The following is a 26,814-nucleotide window of genomic DNA, read 5'->3' on the forward strand; positions in this document are numbered from 1 at the left end:
ATTATCTGATGTCATTTCTCAAGTCTCAATTTCTCAATCTCAAGTCTTGATTAGAGAATTTTACTAGAAAACAAGAAAGAAACCGTTTTATTGCATGTCTGGTTCATGAATTCTAGTGTTCTATGAAGGTATATATTATATTATCTATTTATGGATGACCTTTTCAAAGTGATTTTTGGAGTTAAAATATTAAATTGTAATTTAATTAAATTTAATTTAATTTTATTAAATATTACATTTAAAATATTAAACTACAACACAAATCAAACCTATCCCAGCATTACATCATCTCTGTGTGCTGTGCCTTTTCAGTTCTGCCAGTCAGAGTTTAACTGATGTGTCAGCTGATCGATACAGAGGCTTGTGAGGAGATGAATGTACATATATAATGTACCTAACACTTTTAATCAATTAGGTCAGACTACTAACCAGTTCAAATATCCATGTGTCAAGGTAAATACTTCCCATGTGTATGTGACCTGTAGAAGCACATAACCTGATGTTATAAAACACACACCCTGTTTAATTGTTTCTTCCAGAGTGTGACTTTCCTGTCTGACTATCCAGCTGCACCTCTGTCTCTCCTTGCGCTGATATCCACCATAACAAATTAAACATTAGGGGGAAGATTATGAAGCAGTGCAGCTGTCTCCTCAGACAAAGCAGTCTGGCAGGTCACATTTCTAATAATTGAAAAGCTCTCTTTAATTAGAATATTGCAAAGTGAGCTCATCTACTATATATTACTGCTATGACATACATTATTTTCCCTCAATGCTTATTCAGCAGAATGAAAGGCAATGCTTGTAGAAGTATCAACACTCTGCATAATTTTACATAATAGATTTACATAATAACACGCACATCGGGAGACCATCACTTTTAGCCTTGGACGATTTTTTGGACCCCTCTTACTAAAAATTAAAGTGTTTTCAAAAGACGAATTAGAATTAATTAGAATTATTTCTGAAGTATCATATGACGCTGAAGATTAGAGTAATGGCTTCTGAAAATTCAGCACTGCCATTAAAGAAATAAATTACATTTTAAAATATATTAAAATAGAAAACATTTTAAAAAATTTTACTAATAATTCACCATATTACTCTTTTTACTGTATTTTTGATCAAATAAATGCAGCCTTTGTTGAGCATAAGTGTCACGGGAACGTTGTAGGAACACACACGAAGAATATGATTCAAGTACAAACAGTCTTTAATAATCTCAAACAGATTATTATTAGGTATTATTATTAGATTATTAGGTACCTCTAACAGAAGGCAGGCAGGCAAACACACACAACGTAACATTACTGAGACCGGACAAAGAATACTGAAAACACAGGAACTTAAATACACAGGCAAACAAAGTGATTAACGATAACACAGCTGAATGTGATGGAAAATCATATTAGTAACCATAACAAAAAAGGAGTAGCAGGAAAATTGAACAAAGGAAAACAGGATCTGATAAATGCAAACTGAATGTCCGTTAAGGTGAAACAAGACAACACAGACAGGCTAGCGGTGACAAATCTTTCAAAAACATTAAAATATATTATTGACCCCAAACTTTTCAAAAGACAGTGGGTCTCATTCACTAATAATTGCGTACATTATTCATATTTATAAACAAATTTGAACTTCTCACAAAAAAAATTTGTACGTGTGTACGTACATGACTTTGTTCTTAACCTCGGTGTAATGTTGATGAATTCGGAGTATTCTAAATGAGCGACTGTGTACCTGAGGTTGGTAATTTGCATAATACATGCCCAAACCAGCTCCATATAAGGGCTTTCAATTTCTACAATGCAGCACTTGTCCAGAGAAACTGATAATGAACGGGAGATTTTGCTGTCGGAGGTGGTAGCCACAAAAGGTGTGCTGTTTAAAAGTGTAACAGGTAAAAAAGAAGCATAGGATGTGGTAACGAAAACCGTTAATGTGTTAAAATTACACGCGTGTTCTTTTTTTCCATGTTTATAAGGTCAACAAACTTATAGTTTGGATTATAGCATATGTGATTATTGTGTATGTGTGGTTTAAGTTGTTTTTACATGTCTTTTGTATATTTAGAATAAATTTTATTACAAAAGTTTCGGTAAATCATGATTTGTTCGTGAAAACGTTTGTATGCAGATTTCACACCCAAATTTGTGTTTAGTGAGTGAGATAGTGCATATAATTATATGAAATTGCGCAAGAATTAATATTCACTAGCTACGCCTTTGTCATTCCATGACGTCATAACCAGCATGTCCATGTGCACACCTCCATAACTATCCGCACCACTTTTTATAACATTGTGACGCCTATTCATATGCAGCCCGCATATATGTGGCTTCATATTTATTCAGTTATCCTTTGTAGCTGCACCTCTCTGAAATTCTATCAGTTCCTTCACCCTCCTTCCATTATCATTCATTCTTCTTGCTCTTTATGTCATTCTGCCTTTTCACTCTCCAATGTCTCTGTCACCGCACAGCGCCAGCCTTGACTGAAAGAGTAAACTGCGCTTTCAGAAAGAGAGAGTGAGAGAGAGAGAGAGAGGGCCGGAGCATCTGCCCGCCTGACTGTCTCTGCTCCTATTGTGAGCCTGATGGGTGTGATAACGGTGATAAGCAGAAGCAAGAGGGCTTTGAGTGCAATAGGTGGTTAGCTGTGGGTATAAGCTCCTCAGAATATTATTAAAATTCAAGGAAAGGCTTCACAAAGCCTAAAGTTTGTTTAACTGTTAGGTTTATACAACACTGTTTATGTATTATTAACATCTTTCAACAATGCAAACATCTGCAGCCCAAGCCAGAATCAATCTTGAAAACACTTCCAAACCACTTTTTAAATTGCATTGTTGAGATATTGAATATTTTGAGTATTCTGAAATGGGAATTATGTCACAGGCTGGTACAGTAATTTTCACAAACAACAAAAGTAACTGCTTTCAAAGTGTTTTTAAGTGTCACTAATATAAAATAACTATTTTGTATTTTAACATATTTTAAAATGTAATTTTTTCTGTGATGGAAAACCTGAATTTTCAACAGCCATTACTCCAATCTTCAGAGTCAAAATGATCCATCAAATATCATAATATGCTGATTTGGTGCACAAGTAAAATTTCAATAATAGTTGTGCTGCTTAAATAGTGTTTTTTGTTTGTTTTGTTTTTGTAATGATCGTAAAAGTGTCGCTTTTGATCATTTTAATGCAATCCTGGCTTAAAGTATTAATTTCTTTCAAAAAAAGGAAATCTTACTGACTTCTAGGTTTTGAATGGTAATGTACAAAACCAACAACAAGAGAGAATGCATATTTTGTCTAATTGAGATAGTTAGAACTGACTTCAACAACTATCCATTACCATAACTGACACTTCATAATAATGTTTAATTCAAAATATCATCGTGACATTGCCATAAAGGTTGTTTACCATACAAGAATCATGTAAATAACACTGCAGTAATCAACTGCTTGCTTCTCACCTCATTGCCATGGACCATCAGGTGGTGAGTGGTGACCAAAGCCTTGAAGACCACAATCCAGCTAGCATTCCCTGCTCTCTCAAACAGGGTATCAGCCATCTGGGGAATATTGACATTGGACTCCTGCGTTGCATGGATCAAATCTGTGAAGGAATATGAAATGCAAATTAAAGACTTAACTTGAACTCATAACAGTTCCTCCATACTGTATTACGGCATTCTGGGTAAAAGCAGTGGGCTCAACGCAGACCAGGACATCAGGGTAAGAGGAACAGTTGTGCTATTCAGTGCTGTCCTGCATTCAACTTCAGTCTTGCTCTATTTCTGAACTGTGCTTAGCGTGCTAGCATATCAAACATTCTCTCTTAAAAGACATTTAAGTTCAGAGGGCAAAATGATGACAGAGTTCACAAATCTCTATAAGCCATTATAACTTGAATTCTCATTATAGCTATGGTTATGGACATATAGTATCCATAAAGAACGGCCTAACTTAATAATGCAGATATGAAGAGAAAAAAACAGGTGATTAATATTACAGCACTATCATAACTTTGAATAATGAAGTGTGATGGGAACACTGTGGTGCACCAGTGCATAACAAAACATCTCTTTTGACTTGCCATTTAGTGTGACATCTGACAATGCAGCAAAATATGCTAAAGGAGAGCAATAAAGAGACATGAGAGAGGTAGAATGTGAAATACATAGATAAACAATCAAAAAGACAGACAGAGAGTTAGATAATAAGATAGACATACAGAGAGTTGGAGAAATGTGTAGTTAGACAGACAGACGGACAGACAGAAAGACAAGCTATTGGATAGACAAATAGACAGACAGAGAGTTGGATAGTTAGATTGGTAGGCTGTCAGACAAACAGATATTTGGAGAGTTAGAAAGACAGATAGTTAGATCGACAAACAGATACAGTTAGACAGTCAGACAGAGAGATAGTTAGAGAGAAAGATACAAACCCGATTCCAAAAAAGTTGGGACACTGTACAAATTGTAATGTACAAATCTCATAAACTATTTTATTCACAATAGAATATAGATAGCATATCAAATGTTGAAAGTGATACATTTTAAAATGTCATGCCAAATATTGGCTCATTTTGGATTTCATGAGAGCTACACATTCCAAAAAAGTTGGGACAGGTAGCAATAAGAGGCCGGAAAAGTTAAATGTACATATAAGGAACAGCTAGAGGACCAGTTTGCAATTTATTAGGTCAATTGGCAACATGATTGGGTATAAAAAGAGGCTCTCAGAGTGGCAGTGTCTCTCAGAAGTCAAGATGGGCAGAAGATCACCAATTCCCCCAATGCTGCGGCGAAAAATATTGGAGCAATATCAGAAAGGAGTTTCTCAGAGAAAAATTGCAAAGAGTTTGAAGTTATCATCATCTACAGTGCATAATATCATCCAAAGATTCAGAGAATCCGGAACAATCTCTGTGCGTAAGGGTCAAGGCCAGAAAACCATACTGGATGCCTGTGATCTTTGGGCCCTAAGACGGCACTGCATAACATACAGGAATGCTACTGTAATGGAAATCACAACATGGGCTCAGGAATACTTCCAGAAAACATTGTCGGTGAACACAATCCACCGTGTCATTCGCCATTGCCGGCTAAAACTCTATAGGTCAAAAAAGAAGCCATATCTAAACATGATCCAGAAGCGCAGGCGTTTTCTCTGGGCCAAGGCTCATTTAAAATGGACTGTGGCAAAGTGGAAAACTGTTCTGTGGTCAGACGAATCAAAATTTGAAGTTCTTTTGGAAAACTGGGACGCCATGTCATCCGGACTAAAGAGGACAAGGACAACCCAAGTTGTTATCAGCGCTCAGTTCAGAAGCCTGCATCTCTGATGGTATGGGGTTGCATGAGTGCGTGTGGCATGGGCAGCTTACACATCTGGAAAGGCACCATCAATGCTGAAAGGTATATCCAAGTTGTAGAACAACATATGCTCCCATCCAGACGTCGTCTCTTTCAGGGAAGACCTTGCATTTTCCAACATGACAATGCCAGACCACATACTGCATCAATTACAACATCATGGCTGCGTAGAAGAAGGATCAGGGTACTGAAATGGCCAGCCTGCAGTCCAGATCTTTCACCTATAGAAAACATTTGCCGCATCATAAAGAGGAAAATGCGACAAAGAAGACCTAAGACAGTTGAGCAACTAGAAGCCTATATTAGACAAGAATGGGACAACATTCCTATTCCTAAACTTGAGGAACTTGTCTCCTCAGTCCCCAGACGTTTGCAGACTGTTATAAAAAGAAGAGGGGATGCCACACAGTGGTAAACATGGCCTTGTCCCAACTTTTTTGAGATGTGTTGATGCCATGAAATTTAAAATCAAATTATTTTTCCCTTAAAATTATACATTTTCTCAGTTTAAACATTTGATATGTCATCTATGTTGTATTCTGAATAAAATATTGAAATTTGAAACTTCCACATCATTGCATTCTGTTTTTATTCACAATTTGTACAGTGTCCCAACTTTTTTGGAATCGGGTTTGTAGACAGACAGACCAGTCGGATAGTTATACAGATACTGTAGTTGGTGAGTTAGATGGTAAAGAGAGACAGACATACTGATCATCAGACAGACAGTCAGACAGTTAGATAGACATAAAAAAACACAGGCAGACAGATAGACAAACAAACGGATAGTTAAGTTAGATGGATAGACAGATTATGAGATGTGTGACTGTCTGTCTGTCTGTCTAACTATCCATCTAGACAGACATTGTTCAACAGATAGATAGATAGATAGATAGATAGATAGACAGACAGTTACGCAGATCTTTCTCTTCTCTCTCTGTCCCTCTCTTTCTCTTTCTATTACACCTTCACTATGGGAGGAATGCACACAGACACATAGAGAGAGAGAGAGAGAGAGAGAGAGATTTCTATCGGTATGTCTCCAAGGAGATCATGACAAAGCAGCCTGCTCTCCTCCTACAAACCACACACATACACCATGAACTACATCACAACACACTTCCTGAAACCACAGTCTGAGTTCAAATATTATTTTTACATATTGACAAGTACTGTAACCATGTTTCAATAATTCCAATATCATTCTATCTATGATTATTATCTAATTAAGAGCTGTCAGAACAATGACTTTCAGCCTTATCTCACATAAGAAATAATATTATATGGTGGAAATACACCAGGCTATGGGATGTAGTCACCTTGACTAAAAGAGGAAGGGTACACTCACTCATGTACAAGATGAGATTACATATCCACAGAGTCCACACAATAATATCCCTCCCTCTAAAAAGACTTTAAAATCCTGGTTTGACACCTTAAAGCACATTACCACAGCCTGATGGGATGAAATTGGAGGTCAAAAACACCTTGATATGTAACCTGAACTAAATAAAAAACCCTGTTCTAGTTCTTTTTATCATAATATTACATTGATACTTCAGATCATTGTATTTTTTTTTTTAATTACCATTCAAAGTTTGGGGGCGGTAAGATTTTTTTGGGGAAAAGAAATTAATAAATTGATCAAAAGTGACAGTAATGACATTGAGAATGTTACGAAAGATATAAAAAATATATACAGTATATTGTGGTTTCCACAAAAATAGTAAGCAGCACAACAGGTTTTAAACTTTGAAATTATAATAATAAATATTTCTTGAGCACCAAATCAGCATATTAGAATAATTTCTGAAGAATCATGTGACACTGGAGTAATGGTTCCTGAAAATTAAGCTTTGCCACCAAGGAATAAATTACTTTATAAAATATATTAAAATAGAAAAAGTTGTTTTAAACAATAATAATATTATGAAATATTACTGTTTTACTGTATTTTTGATTAAATGAACCAGCATTGGTGGGCATAAAAGACTTTTTAAAAATCGTACTAACCCTACACTTTTGATCGATATAGTGTATGTAAGCAAGTCACTGCTGAAGGGCGTTGTTAGGCACGATGCAAAGCAGAGTAACTTTCACAAAGTAAACTGTCACTAAAAGCCTTCCTTCCGCCGGAAAAATAGTCCCTGACAGTGAACAGCAACAGAAGTTACATTTTCATGCCATTAGATGGCAGCAAAGACTGTCTTTATGAGTGTGTCAGTCAGTAGCGAAGACTTTTACATTGAAAAGACTGAATTGTTGTGAACACGGAACAAAACACAACTGACAAAAGCTTTGACTTGCGCTGTCAGTCACGGCAAAACCCCTTAACTGTTAAAAGGACAAGATAATACATTGGACATTTGAACAAATTTTTTATTATGAACATAGGACTGACCTGAAGGAAAATGCTAAATCTGAATGCAGGTATTAATAAACTCACTCAATCAATCTTTTTCTCACAATACTCTTCTACATAATACAGTAAGCTCCAATGAACATAATCAATTGAGAACAAACAGTTTACGTTGCTAAGAGTGGTTACTATCGTTATCGTTAATAAAACACAGCTATTGACCAATTAGAATCAAGGACAGGAACTAACCGTTATTTAAATATCCTGTTTATGTTCCTTCACATCATTTTCAGTACCCAGTGCTCAATGCCTCTGTTAGTATAAAATAAACCAAATGGCTCCTTAAAAAGTTTGGTAATAAAGCAGGTTTGTTCAGTCTCCTAAACTTTGTAAGACGTAGAGTTTGTCTCTTCTGAGTTGCTAAATCAAAGCATAGAGGTAGAACATCTACTGATGTCCCGGGCGTTTTTTTTGTACTTGTTGGGGCTTTCACCGGGAAATTATGGAGCAAGGCTCTGCTTAAAACAAATTACAATCCCATATGAGTCATACTGTAATAAAAGTTTGAGTTTTGTGCAGTAGGATTGCAGAGGACACAGTATCTCTGACTTAGCCTTCGCTTCCTAAATTATTTACGGAGAGTGATAAAAGGCTGGGGGTGGAGAATCAGTAGTAGAGTCAGATATGACACATCTCACGGTTCTCACTACACGGCAGGAATGCTAACACATGCACAAAATCCAGAATAACCAAATAAATAAACACCTTGCTAAGACGAAGCGGTATACACAATACACAAATGGTATCAGAGCATAGCAGTCAAACAAACGCAGCGAGGAGCAGCTGCACTGCAGCTCATATAGCAGGCTCGAAAACTACCCTGCAGCCTCATGGCCTCTGATGTGCTCCCCAACTATTATCGACTGTAAACTTGGCCTACAGGCCACTTTCCCTGTTCAATAACAGGACCAAATTACAGTATCGGTGGCAGATCCAACAGCCACACACACTTTTGTTTTTCTATCATAGCGGGACTTTCCATTGATGTTTTTTTTTTTTTATTGAGCTAATGATATTTTCTATCCCCTGCCCCTAAACCAGTGCTTCCTACGACCTTTGTAACTGGTGTCAAAGTCAAAGTCAATATTCAAAGTCTGTCCTACACAGGCTATGATATAAATTATAACAAAAAGATAAGCTTGTTTTTAAACTTTTAAATAATTTTGATGGCTGCAATGAAAAACTAACTGTCATGGTGCATCCAAAGTTTCAGAATTTTCTGCAAAGTAAGAAATACTTTATAATACTTTCTACTAAATATTTTAACTGATTCTGCATTTTAATTTTTAAAGGGATAGTTCACCCAAAAATGAAAATTTGATGTTTATCTGCTTACCACCAGGGCATCCAAGATGTAGGTGACTTTTTTTCTTCAGTAGAACACAAATGATGATTTTTAACTCCAACCGCTGCCGTCTGTAATTCAAATAATGCCAGTGGATGGGAACTTCTACTATAAGAGTAAATAAAACTTGCATAGACAAGTCCAAATTAAACCCTGCGGCTCGTGACGACACATTGATGTCCTAAGACACGAAACGATCGGTTTGTGCGAGAAACCGAACAGTATTTATATCATTTTTTACCTCTAATACACAACTATATCCAACTGTGCTCAGCATTCGCTTAGTGAGGTCGGATCGCGCTCTGACAGCAGCAGTGATGTCTAGCTCTCATTGAAGTATATGCGCGAGACATCACTGCCGTTGTCAAAGCGCGATCAGACCAAACGAATCGAGTGATGAATGCAGTTGGACATAGTGGTGTTTTAGAGGTAAAAAATTATATAAATACTGTTCGTTTTCTCGCACAAACCGATCGTTTCGTGTCTTAGGACATCAATGTGTCGTCACGAGCAGCAGGGTTTAATTTGGGTTTGTCTAAGCAAGTTTTATTTACTCTTATAGATGAAGTTCCCATGAATGACAGACGGCAACAGTTGGAGTTAAAAATCATCTTTTGTGTTCTACTGAAGAAACAAAGTCACCTACATCTTGGATGCCCTGGGGGTAAGCAGATAAACATCAAATTTTCATTTTTGGGTGAACTATCCCTTTAATTATTTAAATGCATGTAATTCATTTTAAATACTTTTAAAACATTATATTATATGCCCCCCTTGAAAGTTTGGTTCCAATAATAGGGCAAACCTGACCCTCATACAGATATATATATCATAAATATTTATATATCCACTTGTACCAGAAACTTACAAAAGGGAAGCTGCTGGAAACACATAGTCAATAACTTGATAAACTTAATAGATGAATCTCTTCACATTTTAATCTGTCAACTCAGCACTTTGAGCAAATAAAATTTGGAAATTCAAAACAGTCTGGTCAATGTGTTCACAGTTCACAGCCTATAAATGAACTGAACAGCTTCAGTTGCACATAAAGTGACCATTAGCAACAAAGAAAGCCCTAGAACATGCACTTCAGACATTCAATTAACCTTCTGAGGTGTCATTACAAAAGCATTTTCACCCAGACTGTAAATGCCATTGTGGAGTAATTGCATCATATATTTATGCAAGCTGAAATCATTTCTACAAACAAGGCACCGATGCCATGTGTTAAAATGCACAGAATGGTCCGTCTCTGAGCCAGTAATTTTCACTCCTCTAAAGACACGAGTAGGAGGGGAGACAGACATGCTTAAACCGCCTGTTTCCCTGGCAACTGCAGCACTTAGTCTGGTGTCAGGAAACCAGGTCCCTTTTGTTGAATATTAAGGCACGGCAACATTTAATTAAGTAATGTACACAGCCATGGAGCGAGACAAGAGGGCAGTTAAAAGCCAGTTACCAATGAGTGTCCTCCTAATAGAAGAGCTAAAGAGTGTACAAGAAAATCCACTACCACATCCACTTGATCTAACAGCATGTGTACACAGACAGCTTCAAACAGCAGCTCTGATACGGGTTGTGACTCAACACATGACATTATGCGCAAAATACTCTCGAACTTAATGAAGACACTTTCGTTTGAAGGGCAAACCATTCAATGGGTGGTTGACATTTAATCATGAAAAGATTATAAATACTTAATTACAAGATATTAATATCATATACATTTTTTGCGATAGTATTTTGAGAACTGTTCAGTCAATTACCTATCAAAGTGCGTTCTGTAAATGTAATCTGTAAGATGATTCATTTATGGTTATTTTACATACAACTATTAATAGTAAGAAGAAATACAAGATTAAAAGATTAAAAATGAAAATTACCAATATAATGATACTAACTTACACACACACATTTTAGCTATTTAAATAAGAGGACACAATTAAAGGGGGGGTCTAATGCTATTTCATGACTTACTTACACTGTTAAAGAGGTGGATTCTCATGCTAAATATGGCCAAAGTTTCAAAAAATGAGTTGGACATATAACAGAGTATTTCTGTGCCAAAAATACTCTTCAGGTTGCTCACAAACTTTGGACATTTTTTTTTTCGAGTATGGTGCTTTAAATAAAGGGTGGAATTCCTTGTACGGGAACTTCTCCGGGAAGAGCGTGCACGCACACACATCGACCAGAGCGAGAGAGCAAGAGCACACCCATCAACGCGCTTCGTTCGGCTTTACGGAACTTGTCAGCAGCCTTGCACAGGACTTGCTCGAGAAAGATTTGTCACTTTGTTTTTAGACCATGAAATCAACAATGTCACCAAAGAAGTGTGTTTTTGGTTGTGAGGGAAAGATAAACCTGCTTTCCAAAGAACCCAGTGTTAAGTGGAGCTAAGAGATTTGTGCTCACACCTTACATTGATGCGCTCTCGATATTTGTTATTAAAGAAACTGATAGTTGCAATCACTTTTTTATTGGTTAAAATGAATAGACAATATCTCGTGTTTTTCCGTGGCTGCTCGAGCCCTCAGGATCAGTGCTTATGGTTTAATAAATTCATTATTCATCATTCACTATATGCTATGTTCATTATGTTGATTCAAAAGTTATCCAGGGATAATGCGATGGTGTATTGTGTGTGTTTAAATACATTTGTTTAGCTGACCATTGATAGCTTCCAGACGATCGCTACGCAAAAGCTGCACGTGCTCGTCACTCTTTAGCTTCGCTCACACGGCACGCCTCCAGGCGCTCGGCTGTTTTCGGAAAGACTCTGTACAGCATATGTATCTTTTATAAATATGATAAAACGAAAGACTTTTCGGAGATATGAAGGATGCTATACTACTCTATAGGTAGTCAAGATTAACATGAGATTGGTAGAAACTGTGTGTGATACCCCCCCCCCCCTTTAAAATAAACCTCCATCCATCCATTTTTTAATGCGGATGAATGGATGGATGGACGGATGACATTACATTTCATTTAATTTATGCGGAAGTATTAATTGGATTTAAGTAAATATTATCATTTAATATGGCTCTTTAACTGAGGTTTCACTATTTACAATGTTATATTTGGGTGAAAAAATTTGCTTTCAAAACAATATGTCTCTTGCAACTATCTCTATGTAGGCCTACACGCTAGGCCTCATTATGTACTGGTCTTCTAGTTCCTGTTTCCTATGTTTATTGTCATGTCATGTTCATAAAATTACTTAGCTTGATTGTTCCCATGTGTATCTTTAGAAATTACAGTTAATTATAAACAAGAACTCACCGATCAATGCCTGGTTACAATGAACGGTGCTAGACACAGGACAATGGAAACATTCAGGCTAACAATACACAAGAGCAAACCAAGCGGCAACCTCCCCCAGTCTCTCGTGAAGCCAGTACGGAAGTGACTTAAACTGCGATTCATCGACTGGCCGCTAGGGACAGGCTCCAAAAGAGAGCAGAATCTCATTGAGTTCCATGTTAAATTGGCCAAGTTTACAGCAGAAAAAAACATGTTTACAAGTTGCTTCAAATTGTGGTTTTGGTCTATACTGCTAATTTTGCCCTTCATGACAACTGTGAGGGGGGTGAATTTTTTTCTAACTCATTCTTTTAAATTATATTAAGCCTTAAAGTTCTGCATAATTAAGGGCGTGGTCACTTGAGTGACAGGTAGATGCCGCTGCTGTCTGTGAGCCGTCACTTTACCTCTGTTAATTCCAGCCGCTGAATTTGGCATCTCAGCCGTATTTGTGCTCGATTATTTTATACAATTATAAAATATGGCTTGCTGCATAATATTCGAGACTGATGTGTGTCTGTGTAGATGTGCATGCATGCGGAAGAAAAAGAACACACGTTGTTGGATCGTGGCATTGGCTAAAAGTTTTGTTTGTGAGATTTACTACAATGACAATACCAGGAGGATATACAACTCTGACAGCACTGCTTGGATATTATAACTAAAACTGCTGCACTATTTTGAAAAAATATACTTTGGACACAGGCTCATTTGTTTGTTAGATATGATCGTATACAGTTTTACAACATAAACGCTGCTCAGATTGCATCCTTTCTTGAAGAACGATGACAGAGAGCAGATCATTCAGAAGAAATGTTATGCAAACAATGGATAATATATCAATATTTCATGGACAAAAAATACTTTTTTTTGTTTTGCAATGGACATTTATATTTTACCCAAGTGCCACAGATTGGATTCATCTCGCGATCTCTATTATAAAGGTATGAAGTCCCATTTTAATTTTCCATGTTGTTATTTGCACACCCAACACAAATGACAGGTGTTGGAGCATCTATATCTTAAAAAAAAAAAAACACCGTAGATTGACAGTAAACCTTTAGACCTTTCTGATGATAAAACCTATCTTCATTAATAATTTAGATAGTATCTAGATAGATAGCTCCTTTGCTTGCTAACATGGTCATGTCGAGCTAGACGGGCGTGGTTTCAGCAACCAGTCATATCAGCTCAAACCATCTCCCCGCCTTTTTGCCCATATTCAGTTATCCGGGAGTGACGTGCGGTGACGCGCAGCTAAGATGGCTGCGGCCTCATTTACGCATCAAAACTGCTGTTCAGAAATCTATGGGTGACGTCACGGACACTACGTCCATATTGTTTTACAGTCTATGGAGCAAACCTGATAACAAGACAACTGAACAGGAACCAATCACAGTCCACAAAATTTCAAAATAAAAGACATGGCATGAGAACACAATAAAGTATCAAAAATGCATATTAATAAACTGATGATAGATTCATATTTTAATAATTAAATGAACAATCTGATATTACTGCAACAAAGTATACTATAAACATTCATGCTTCCATACATCTCCTAGTATTGTAGTGCTACCCACTACAATGTAATACATGTGTAGTGTTACCCAGCATGGGTACATTCAGTCCAGTTACTTGCAGAGACTGTAAAATTATGTGAAATGGATTTGTAAGTGCATTCTTTGTTACTTATAAAACCAGAACTGTGAGTAATATTGCATGTTGTGGATGTGAATTACCATTGTTGAGTTCTCTAGTCCCAGAAGTTTAATTTTCTATGTATTATTTTGTGATATCATAAATACATATTATTTGAGAAATTGTTGGATGTCAGAGGGTTCTTTTGCAATATATATTATTGATGAAATATCATGTGATAGAGCCCCATTGTAAACCTGTAAAACAATGTAGCCAGCTGGAAATTTCATGCTAATCTTAGCATGCTAAATTGCATTACTCTCTCCACTTTGCTTTTCATAACAAGTGATTATGACCTTAATGGTGTATTTAGCTTGTTGTTTTAGACCAGTTTTAATATCTTTGCATATCTTTACCAACATTCCCCTTGTCCAAAGATGCTATGCTACTAGCTACTTGTTTATACTGAAATGACAATTTCGCCATGTCCCTTCAACAGAGCTATGCAAACTAATGACTGTGCTGGAATGAATAATGGTTTTAAGGTAGTGTTTAAGTAAAATGAGAGCTGAATGAGTGTGCTGAATATGTGTGTTTTGAGAGCAAAAACAGCCATATTCCGCTGCACATGAATGGAGCATGAAAAGCTCTCTTTATTTATAGTCCTCTCCCTGGAGCAAAAAAAAAAAAAAAACTGAGAGATCGCCCATGTGCCCTCGCTGGCAAGCAGCGTGGCGACATAGCATCCAAGAAGAAACCAGCATAAACCAGCCTGTACAGGAGAATATCTTCTTTTCTGTAGGGCAGATGTGAGCTTATAAACATAATTAGAGCAATCGTTAGGAAACCTGACAATTTTATTGCCACTGATAGAAATATTTTCACATTTTACTTTACAAAAAGTAAATCACCCTTAACTTGAAGCATGATTCTCATTACAAGACAATTTGCTAATAATGCTGAACAGTGAATAACAAGCCAGCCCTTTAGCCACCAAATAACAGATTTTGCTTAATGTGTTGAAGTGTTTTGCATTAGAATCAATCCAAATGGACCCTATTTATCATTCCTAATGGATAAAATCAAGTCTTGCCCTACATTTTTATTACAACTCTGAAATGCATAAAATCTAAATATAATGTTGGCACACTTTTGCTACCAAAAATAATTTTTGAATCTTTTCTCCAAAAAGACTTTATCAGTCTGAACAGTAATCTTTTGGAGAGAAGATTAATCAGTATTTTAGAGAGCAAAACATCATGTTTTGATAATTTATATATAGGTTTTGTGCACCTGTATTTATTTAGGGATGCACCAGTATTATTAGAAACCTGGCCAATGCCAATAAGTCACTAGTTATTTTCATTTTAAAGGGATAGTTCACCCAAAAATTACAATTATCCCATGATATACTCACCCTCAAGCCAGGTGCATAAGACTATCTTCTTTCAGAGGAACGCAGTCAGAGTTATATTAAAATATATCCTGGCTCTTCCAAGCTTTTTAATGGTAGTGAATGGTGCTTGAGATTTTGAAGCCCAAAAAAGTGCATTCATCCATCATAAATGTAATCCACATGGCTCCAGGGTGTTAATAAAAGGCCTTCTGAAAACGAAGTGATGTTATTTTGTAAGAAAAATATCCATATTTATAAACTATAATAACTGGCTTCTGGCAATGGCCATACGCAAGTCGAGTTCTGGCAGAAGAGTGACCTCTGGCCATTATAGAGTGACCACTACCATTATAAAGCTTGGAAGAGCCAGTATATTTTTTAATAGAACTCAAATTGTGTTTGTCTGAAAGAAGATGCTGGGTTAAAAACAACTCAAGTTGTTTTCAACCGATTGCGTTGTTTCAACCAATGTGCTGGGCAGTTTTATTTAACACAACTACTGTTTAAAAAATTACTATATGGCTGGCTTAAAATGAACCTAAAAGGTTGGAATTTAAAAATTAGACACATAATTACTAGAGGCAACAATAATAATCAAAAGGTGAACATTTATTAATGAGCAATTTAATAAATGTTTATTGTTTAATTATTATTCATTAAACTTATTCATAAATGTTCATTTATTAAACATAATAAATGTTAATTTCCAACATACTTTGGGTTTCCAACAATACAGTAATTTTTAAACAATTGTTGAGTTAAATAAAACTACCCAGCAGGTTGGGCAATCATTTAACCCAACCGCTGGGTTAAAACAACACAATCGCTGGGTCTGTCTATTTTCAACCCAACTTGGGTTGTTTTTAACCCACCATTTGCTAGAGTGCAGGATGGCTTGAGGGTGAGGAAATCATAGGATAATTTTCAACAATCCCTTTAATGCCAATAACTGATAAATTAATTAGTGTAAATAAACTAAAAATAAAACACAAAAAATGTATCATTTTTAAATGCTACAACTGAATTTAGGCAATAAGCATCACAACATTATAATATGCAGTATGAAAAATAGATATTAATTTTGAGACTTGCTAAAGATTGTTTAACAGTGTAAATAAATTGTTAATGTTTTTAAAGATTATCTTTAAATGAGCGATGAAGGCAAAGGTAATCTAAATGTAAAAATAGAAGGAATAAGTATAAACAATTAAATCCAATATCGAACAATAAATGAAACAAATGGGCATGTATATATATCATACACCCCTACCTGTATTATTTATTTTTGAATGTGTATAACACTTACTTACTCTGAAATGTGTCACTGTACAGAAGCAAAATGGCTTGCAAACACATTTTATGTTGACTGAGCATCTCGACATCAGATAATCATGAATGTACTATTATAATCTCAGTGCTCTATTTTACCTCTCCAAACTAATCTGTAGTCCCTTGACCGACTCTAACCCCCTTCCCCCTTTGGAAAACCTAATCTCAATCTCCAGCATGACACGTATAATCTCAATGTGTTTGACTTCTCTAATGTGAGAATCAGTGTGGCTTAATCTCTAATGGCAGACCTGGTCAAGATCCTTGCACCCTGCTCTGTCTCTTAAAGGCTCCTGGGGGCCTGGCAGACAGATTACACAGGAAACACATCTCTCTTGCATTATTCATGGAACAGCGGTGTACTAACAGCACCCATTGATGCCATGTACACTACTGCCAGTGTGATTGTAGCCTGATTAACCAGGCGACAAATTTAGCACTTTCACCACTAAGCAAACAGCATTACGAACATCTGCGCAATGAATGGACAGAAGAGCATCTCTCTCGCTACACTCAAGTGCAAATATGTGTGTGTGCTTATAAGAGAAGCATAAATGACTCATTTCAAAGTTTTAAATTAGCACACACAATGACTAATGTGCAATGAATAATACAGCTTCAAGGACGCAGTGACCTCTAAGTCAGCTATGCGGGGGGAAGGGTGCTGGTAAATGGGAATTGGCAGAATATAAGAATAGAGGGAGGTGTTAGTATGGTTTTTGTGGGGGTGTCCCTGTCCAAGGTGCTGAAAACACTCTGCCGGCCACTATGCTTTGTAGTGATTGGCCGAAAGCCACATTTTAATACTGTGACATCACAGCAATGCTGATTTCTCTTGCTGAGTAACATCAGTGCAGCACCAGCTTTCGCTCTCTTACTTTCACACACTGCAGAGAGAGTATCGGCAACGTTGCACCATTTGATTTGTAGTTGCTGAAAGAGATGGACAGAAAGAGAGAGCTAGAACGAGACAGACAGGCAAAGATAAAAAGATGAAAAAGAGAAGGCTAGAGTGAGACTGATTCACAGAGACACACTGAAAAATTTATCTTATCCAGGATGCATTATTCTCTACTGAATAATGTGCCGTATTTAATGTATTTAATGTTAACGTAAGTTTTACACTTATTAAGCTATAAGAGAAGCTCCTTAAATCAGCACTTTGGTTTAAATGACACCCTGGTGGCATCAACAGCCTCTTCATTTTTCTTGTGACACTCAGATGAATAATTTCCTTCTCCTTATGTCTCTCCCGTTTAGCTGTGAGTCAGCTCCCTATGGCTTTTAGACAAAATCTTTATCATTATACTGCTGATGTTTGAAACTCAAGTGTGAGTTGGAGCTTGACATTCTGCCCAGTTTGTAGGACCCCACAAGGCCATTCTACCCTCAGTCACTAAAAATAGCATCAACAAAGACGAACCAGATGCCTATGAATATGTTTCGTTCCTTAATTGTTTGACTCATCTATAAATATACATACTACAGCGAACATGAATCCAATTAGAGATGCTAAACAAAGCAAACAAAATATCTAATCAGCAGCCAATGCAAACAATATCATGTTTTCATTTAATTCAGATAATTCAGCATCCTAACATTGCTAACATTTGCAGAATTTTTTGGCTTAAAAATGCTGTAATAACGGTTCAACAGGAATGGGACTTTTCCCGGTTTGTATTACTCCAGTTTTTGCGCTTTTCTGTCAGTCTATGCATTAGTGGTAGTGATGGTTTAGTGACTCTTTCTGTAGGTTGCATCAATACACCAGTACATGGTGACAAGTGATTGTCTTTATTGGAATCATTCAATCAATCGATTTGTTTAAATGCTGAATCATTTGGGAAAGAAATAGTTGGCTGGCTGCATCCGAAATCGCATACTCTCTTGGGTACGTACTTATTTTGAATAAGTAATTACTTCACAACCACTACAAAAGTATGTTCTATATAGTATGAATGTAATCTAGATGTACTCGCCATGTTGTCATTATCATGTGACTACCAGCGTCAGTTGCATCACTTCACTGCCATTCACAAATCCTCTTCCGTGGCCTCATGGGATAGCAAAGTGTTCATCATACGCACACTTCAGAATCTCGCTGGGAAAAGTAGGGCATCCAGATACGTTTTGCAACCTGGTCTCATAGGAAAGATGCACCTGTGGGAATGTTTTCGCGAGTCGCCAAAATACGTACCAATGCGTACATATCACTGCAGTTTCCAACAGAAATGAATGCTAGAGGCAGTAAAACGGCAAGCAATATTATGTTACGACTTCAAAACGCTTTTTCACCAAAGTGCACGATTTGTAAACTAATATATTTTGGATTTTGCAGCGCTTAAACACCTCCCTATGTTTCGCTTTTCTGACATAACAAGCTTGCTCGGTAGCTCAGCTGATACGGAGTTGTACTTAAGACGAGGAAGCCTTGGGTACGAATCTCGTGAAAGGTGAGTCATGGTAAAAGAGCTCAAAGAGAGATCTAAACAAGCTAAAACGGCACGATTACGGATGCTTTTTGTCACATTTGCTTTTGTTAACACTATCTGGTAGGTTTAGGTGTAGCGTTGGTGGAACGTTATTTTAAAACACAATGGAGTGCAAATTTCAAATCAGAACTGCGGTGATTCATATAAAAAAACCAACATCATAAAACATACGCTTTTAGCGCCACTCAGTGGACATTTCACATCAAAACTGCAGTGATATGTAAATATTGGTACGTATTTTGAGACTCGCGAAAACGTTCCCACAGGTACGTTTTTCAAATGAGATTGGGTTGACATTTTGCCTACTCTTGTATGAGTTCTGGGAATTAGGATATACTTCTTTTTTGACATACTGTTTTTCGCTTACTATATAGTAGGGAAATATGTGATATTGGATGCATTGACGTACTGAGTCGTTGAATCATTCACTCGATTTGTTCACAAACACTGGCTGTGTCCGAATGCTTAGGCAGCTGACTTGTTTCCACGCTGCCCTATCAAGCAATGACTTTGCAGGCAGCATTTGCGCACAAAGGTACCAGCATAACAGTTTAAAGATCTACAGCAAAAAAGAGTGTGTTTTGGTGATAACCAAGCAAATATTTAATTATTATTTAATTACATCAATTTCTCACTAGAAATGACATCAAAAGTGGAAAAAGTTGGCTAAAAATGTACATTTACAGAAACTGACCACCAACCACAAATTTGAGATTTTGAGATATCTAAGCCAGTGAAGGACACATCTATGCTGCCTTAAAAAATCGACCACATGAAGGTACAGTCAAACCAGAATTTATTCAGACACCTTGAACATTTCATTCATTAATACAGTTTATTCACTTTAGTTTAAAAAAATGGTAATAAAATATGACAACGTTCTCAGAGTTAAACTGTGTCAGAAAAAATAAATCTTAATTATGTCAGATAACACTTAAGCAAAACATGGTCAGGTCAAAGTGTCTGAATAATTTTTGGTTCCAAATTTATATAAATTTTACTGGTAGTCCACTGTATTAAGAATTTTTGGGTATAATATGTCACAGTTTACTTTATTTTGCTATCCTCACTTACATAAATTAACTATAGTGTCCTGCACCCATTCAAAAATATCAAAAATGTCTGAATAATTTTTGCTTTGACTGTAGCTCAGTAGACAGGATGTGACACAATCATTGGATTGATCTGCGAGTTTGTAATGGTGCGGTCATATTAGAGAAATTGACAATTGTCATTTGTCATGTAGCAATGTTTGAAGCAAAGCTCACAACGAAGTCACTTTCAAACTGCTTTTTGTTGGTCATTATGGCGAATTTGAATGAACTGCATAATCTGCGTGGGGAAATGTTTCGCCCTCTAATGAAATTCTCCATTGCATGGATTCCTATTGAAATGACTGGATTTCAACTGCGAAAATTTGGTAAACAACAATCAGTGGAACATCCATAGTTAAAGGGATAGTTCACCCAAAAATGAAAATTTGATGTTTATCTGCTTACCCCCAGGGCATCCAAGATGTAGGTGTCTTTGTTTCTTCAGTAAAACACAAATGATGATTTTTTTAACTCCAACCGCTGCCGTCTGTCAGTGGTATAATGCAAGTCAGCGGGAACTTGGACTATCCATGGGTTTCATGTGACGTCACTGTATTCTATCGCCGCCATATTTGTGACCGGTCACAGCTGCGCGCTCTGTTTAAGTCTATGGTGACAGCAGCTACAACTAGCAGAGGAAGGCCAACGAAACACTCTCAGAAGGTTCACAACAAATTTACAATATGTCTGGGATATGTGGTGCTGTTAGCCGTTTCAACAGTCGTCAGAACTACACATTTATTTGATCCCAAAGGAGTTAGATCGGCAGAATTATTGGCTTCATTCAGAAAGGACCATACCACTGGCAGCCAAATAGCAATGCACAACATTAATAACTGCTGGAACTGTCATTTACATAAGATTATAATTGTATACAATATTGTAGTAAAATATTGTGAATTCTAGTTGCTGTTTTTCGGCTTGTTATTACAGGATGAACAAATTCATGACACGAGCTGACTACATTACTTAGTTCAAGTACATGCGTGCATGATTTTGTGCAAATATAAGTTGTAATTTTATGTCTGTCTTGTATAAATATATATGAATTACCCTATATAGGATGTGTTCCTTTGAGTTAATTAACTTAAAGCGCTTAATTTTACGGATGTTCATTCAGCGCGCGCAGCTCAAATAATAGGCTACTATCAAAATGAGATGATTTGAGAAAAAAATCTGTTATTGTTCGTGATCCTTATTCAAACCATGTGTTGCTGAATATAATACAAGAACAATATAAGAGCTAGTTATTAAAAATAATGTATCATTTAAAAAAAATATGAAATTTTTAATATTACTGTAAACATTTTAATGACTTAATCATTGCTGTTTGAGCTGCGCACGCTGAAGCTGAAGAGAATAAAAACAAAGTTAATTAACTCAACGGAACACATCCTATATAAGGTATTTATACAAGATAGACATTAAAATAATAACAAATATTTTCACAAAATCATGCACGCATAGGCTACTTGAACCAAGTAATGTAACGTTAGTCAGCTCGTGTCATGAATTTGTTCATCCTGTAATAACACGCCGAAACACAGCAACTAGAATTCACAATATTTTAATACAATATTGTATACAATTATAATCTTATGTAAATGACAGTCCCAGCAGTTATTAATGTTGTGCATTGCTGTTTGGCTGCCAGTGGTATGATCCTTTCTGAATGAAGCCAATAATTCTGCCGATCTAACTCCTTTGGGATCAAATAAATGTGTAGTTCTGACGACTGTTGAAACGGCTAACAGCACCACATATCCCAGACATATTGTAAATTTGTTGTGAACCTTCTGAGAGTGTTTTGTTGGCCTTCCTCTGGTAGTTGTAGCTGCTGTCACCATAGACTTAAACAGAGCGCGCAGCTGTGACCGGTCACAAATATGGCGGCGGGCATAGCGGAAGTGACGTCTTTGAAACCCATGGATAAGAGTAAATAAAACACGACAGACAAATCCAAATGAAACCCTGCGGTTCGTGACGACACATTGATGTCTTAAGACACGAAACGATCGGTTTGTACATGTACGATGCAGTTGGACATAGTGGTGTATTAGAGGTAAAAAATTATATAAATACTGTTCGGTTTCTTGTACAAATTGATCGTTTCGTGTCTTAGGACATCAATGTGCCGTCACGAGCCGCAAGGTTTCATTTGGTTTTGTCTGTCGTGTTTTATTTACTCTTATAGTCCAAGTTCCCGCTGACTTGCATTATACCACTGACAGACGGCAGCGGTTGGAGTTAAAAATCATCATTTGTGTTCTAATGAAGAAACAAAGACACCTACATCTTGGATGCGCTGGGGGTAAGCAGATAAACATCAAATTTTCATTTTTGGGTGAACTATCCCTTTAATGCAATGAACTACACCCGTGGTTACTGCTAGCACAACTATGTGAATTTGAGGGGAAATTGCTTGATGCATCCACTAAAATCACCATGGGACCAGTTGGAAAGACGTACTTGCAAAGTAGTTTTTTGTAGAAGTGAGAAAAGCTCTAGCATAATTTTTTTTTGTTTGCAGATGCTAGGTTTTATATCCCATTATTTAATGCAGTGACACTCAAGACAATTTTAGTGTCACTTTAATGCTATTATACCATTTGGATCATGGCTCCTGCTGCTTCTGATTTCCCTTAATGAGGCAGACAGTACCAAACACAGGCCTGATACAATTAAGCCTTTAGCAAACCTGATATATTTTGAAAAAAAAAAAAAAAAAAAACCCTAACAAAAATCTGTGCAGGTTCCCAGTCACAGGACATAAAATTGAGGCAATGTTTAAAACAAAAAGTTGAAAAAATGTTGTTGTTTGAAACAAAAATTTTCTTTATCAAAGACGTTTCCTCTGAGTAAGAAAGGGAAGCAGTGCATCCTCAAAAACTGAATGAGAATATAATCCACAGTACAAAAATAAAATGCAAACTGAATTAAATATGTGTATAAATGTGTATAAATCACTAATTTTTAAGTAAACAGCAGCAGTAAAGTTACGTTGGGAAGCAGCATCTCTCTCGCCTCTTCTGAGCCCACTGAGTTTTAACAGACCCCCTACAGCGTGCGGTGGGTTTGGTGATGGGTAATTGAGAATGAATGTCCCCATGAAAGTCATGTTGTCTGAATGAATAATTGTGTTAATGTGATGATTAATTAAAAAGTAAGTAAACAACTCACCCACTTAGATATCACAGCTTAATGTCACATCACATTCAAACTTGAAATACTTAGATACACAATCTGTGAGGGGTTTTAGTGAGCAATCTGATTGGTGAAATAAATCTGTTACTGCATTCTTAGTTATTGTTTTGAAATAAATGTAAAAATGCTTAAAAAGCACCAACTTGATGTGAAATATACTTTTTTTTTTAATAAATAGAACATTAATTGCACTTTAATGTAAAAATACATTATATAATTTATTGGTTGTTTTCTTGGTAGTGTAAGTAATGTTTATTTATTTAACCTGAAAAATGTATCAACATTAAGTGTAACTGGAACATGAATTTACATTAAAAAAAAGTACATTTTTAAACATCTTTATGCACCAATTCAGCAGCACAATCCACCTAGCAGGTCTGCTGCTCAAACTGAGACTCTCCTGTTTCCATTTAATAATTATGTTATATCTATGTAGCAAAATGCAAGTTGATTTCATTATGTTCGTTTTCTGATTTTGTTTTAAATATCAAAAACCTGAAGATGACAATTATGTACACATAAGGTATGAAAACTCAAGACAAGCGACACTATGTTACTGAAATGACTGTACAATCCAAAATGGGAGGTGAACTAATGAGTCAGCACATTAAAGAGATTGCTGGCATGTTGAGTGAATGCTGAACGCTGCATACAAAATAATACTGAATGGCTTATAACTATAAATAAACTAAATAAATATTCAGCACAGGCAGATCACATGGATAGAAACCAAAGAAAAGCTTTTCAACCATGTGAATTTGCTCTAAGCTTTGCAGTTGAATTGCTTATCTCTGCATTAATTGACGGGTTCTGATTACCCATGCTCCTCTGAGACAGATGTGGGTGTGTCACAGTGCTTAGGAGCTTGGGACACCTGCCACAAACAGAGACCTTTTGTGATGCTGATCAGGACAGTTTGAAAGCCATTGATTTAAGAGCCCATACAGAAACACAATGTGCCAAATATCAAAGAGACAGTGTTTAAATTTCAACATGAGCCAATTTTAAAAGCTTTTCAAATACTATATTTACTTTCAATATCACATGCACTTTAATAAACAATGCTCATTGAATTTTGCCGATTGTCTATTCTGTGTCCAATTTCTACCAATTCATTTTACTACTAGGTCTGAGTAAACAACATGCATATTTGTCAATCTGTATTTTGTTCTACATGACACACAATAAGACTATTAAGACTTTTAAACTTTCATAGAATATCAGTCACCGGTATCAAATGCTCCACATAATGTTCTTGGTGACATCCTCACCTTTGACCTATGAATGAGGCATGTATAATTCAGCAGAGGTGAATCTGAGAGGCAATGAAAGTGTACTGGGGCTGCCGAAACAATACCAGGCCACATGCTGCTCAACCTTTTCTGGAGGTTGATTACTTTAGCCTTCGAATGCACTTCCTATTATGCTATCAACACTGAGTAACGTACAGTAAACTTACAGTTAGTAGACAAAAGGTTGCAGATTACATTGTTAAAATACCTTGACATTCTCTCTCTCTCTCTCTCTCTATATATATATAGTTGTATGAAAACAGTTACATTTATCTATCTAGCGAGCTATATTGCTGAAAATCTATATTGTCCAACCTATATTGCACATGCTAGTTAGACAGATAAATAGATGAATGTGTTAAGTGATATGTATGTAGCAAATATGTAAATTTTATAGATACTGTAGTGTACTGTGTTGATAGATTTGCATATCTATCTATATATCGCTTAAAATGTCTATATATCCTTACGTTTCATATATATACAGATTATTTGTATGAAAATGTATTCAATTTCATACCCAATAAATGGCTTTCCAAACAAATTACTTGGAAGAGTGTGATAAATAGTCTGTTCTGTTTCCTTTCAGGCCATACAGTGGACGGAAGCCATGTTCTCTGTTCATTCTGGTGTCTCTCTGCTTAGTGACAGACACACTGTGAAATGAGGGCCCATTAGTCACAGAGCAATTGCATATTTCCATTCCACAATACTGACAGTAAAACAGCACTACAGGCCTTTCTAACCAATCCAATCCAGTGGTATTTGATGACCTTTGAGGAGCCACTTCATGAACATGATGGGTAAAGTGGGTAAACCATTATGTGTATAGGTGAGAAGAGATGGTGTAGGTATATTTGATAGACATAAACAAGGCAAAGAAAGGTGTAATTTTAACCCGAACCAACTTACATTCGAGATGTTTCTTTTTAGGTCCCATCACCTCGTGCGTGGTCGCTTTACACACCGCACGAGCCACCTCGGATCCCGTGAGGCTGTACTGCGCCGCGGCGATGCGGTCCGTCAAAGTCTGGCCCGACATCTTTCTTCTCTCGCGGAATCAAACGCCTTTATTCCCGTATAAAGAGACGCGTCGAGTAGCTCCAAAGCGTCCAAAGGATGGGGCCCTTTAAAATGGACTCTCGACCACAATTTGCGATATTAATATTATGTTATTTTTATCAAAACCAAGCTTAGATGAAGTCTTTACCATGGATGATGAGCAAAGGACATACCTAAGGCAATACTAAAACATACAGAGCGAGACTCCGTGTTTACTATAATATAAATTTCAGGTCAACGCCTGCGCTGTGTATTCCCCTCGTGGGGATGCGGAGCATACAAGAGATGCGTAACGAGTATTTCAACCACAAACAGTTATTAAAAAAGAGAAAACGGCGAGCTTGAATGTTATAAAAGACTAATTTTATAAAGTCCTGAAAGATATTCCTCGTTATTTCCACTTTGTATTGGAGGAGGCTGTTAACGAATGATGCTCGGCTCGAACAGTCGTCCTTCTCTCCTCCTCCAGATCAAGGATTAATCTTCCCGACAAACCCCGCTGGATGTGCAGTCACCCAAACCTTCAAACTGCTTGCGTTGTTCTCCTCATCTCTAAAAAAACGCTCGCCTTACTTTTCATTCACCCTGTGGCTATGTCCAGTTTCGGACAATTACGGAACAAGGAAGATGAAACGCAGCGATAACGGGAAGCCGCGGTCCCTGCTGGACTCAATATTTATTTATTTGTCTTATCACTCCGCCCCCACGCATGAGTCAGGTCACACGTCATTAAAACCCAGATTGCGTTTTACTATCTAAGTGAGCTGTTTTATTACTATGGTAACTAGAGGTGGGGATTTTGATTCCTCTTGTTGGAGGATCGAATCTTTTCAGTCGGT

General features: G+C 36.7%; 1 protein-coding gene across 10 annotated transcripts in view; it reads right to left on the reverse strand.

The window, feature by feature from the left end:
• The window catches only part of snap91a (synaptosome associated protein 91a), a 62,223-nt gene extending 35,409 nt beyond the window's left edge, over positions 1-26,814 (reverse strand). For 6 of the 10 annotated variants that reach the window (XM_048152974.1, XM_048152979.1, XM_048152982.1 and 3 more), the window contains exons 1-2: positions 25,826-26,800; positions 3,485-3,627 (exon numbers count right to left, since the gene is read on the reverse strand). In XM_048152974.1, coding sequence (XP_048008931.1) covers positions 3,485-3,627; positions 25,826-25,955 — 273 coding nt within the window. In that variant the 5' untranslated portion in view covers positions 25,956-26,800. Of the gene's footprint in view, positions 1-3,484; positions 3,628-25,825 lie in introns of all 10 variants that reach the window. The other 4 variants (XM_048152981.1, XM_048152978.1, XM_048152975.1 and 1 more) reach the window with 3 other exon arrangements.

This window comes from Megalobrama amblycephala, linkage group LG13 (genome assembly GCF_018812025.1).
Source record: "Megalobrama amblycephala isolate DHTTF-2021 linkage group LG13, ASM1881202v1, whole genome shotgun sequence".
In the NCBI taxonomy this organism is placed as follows: Eukaryota; Metazoa; Chordata; class Actinopteri; order Cypriniformes; family Xenocyprididae; genus Megalobrama; species Megalobrama amblycephala.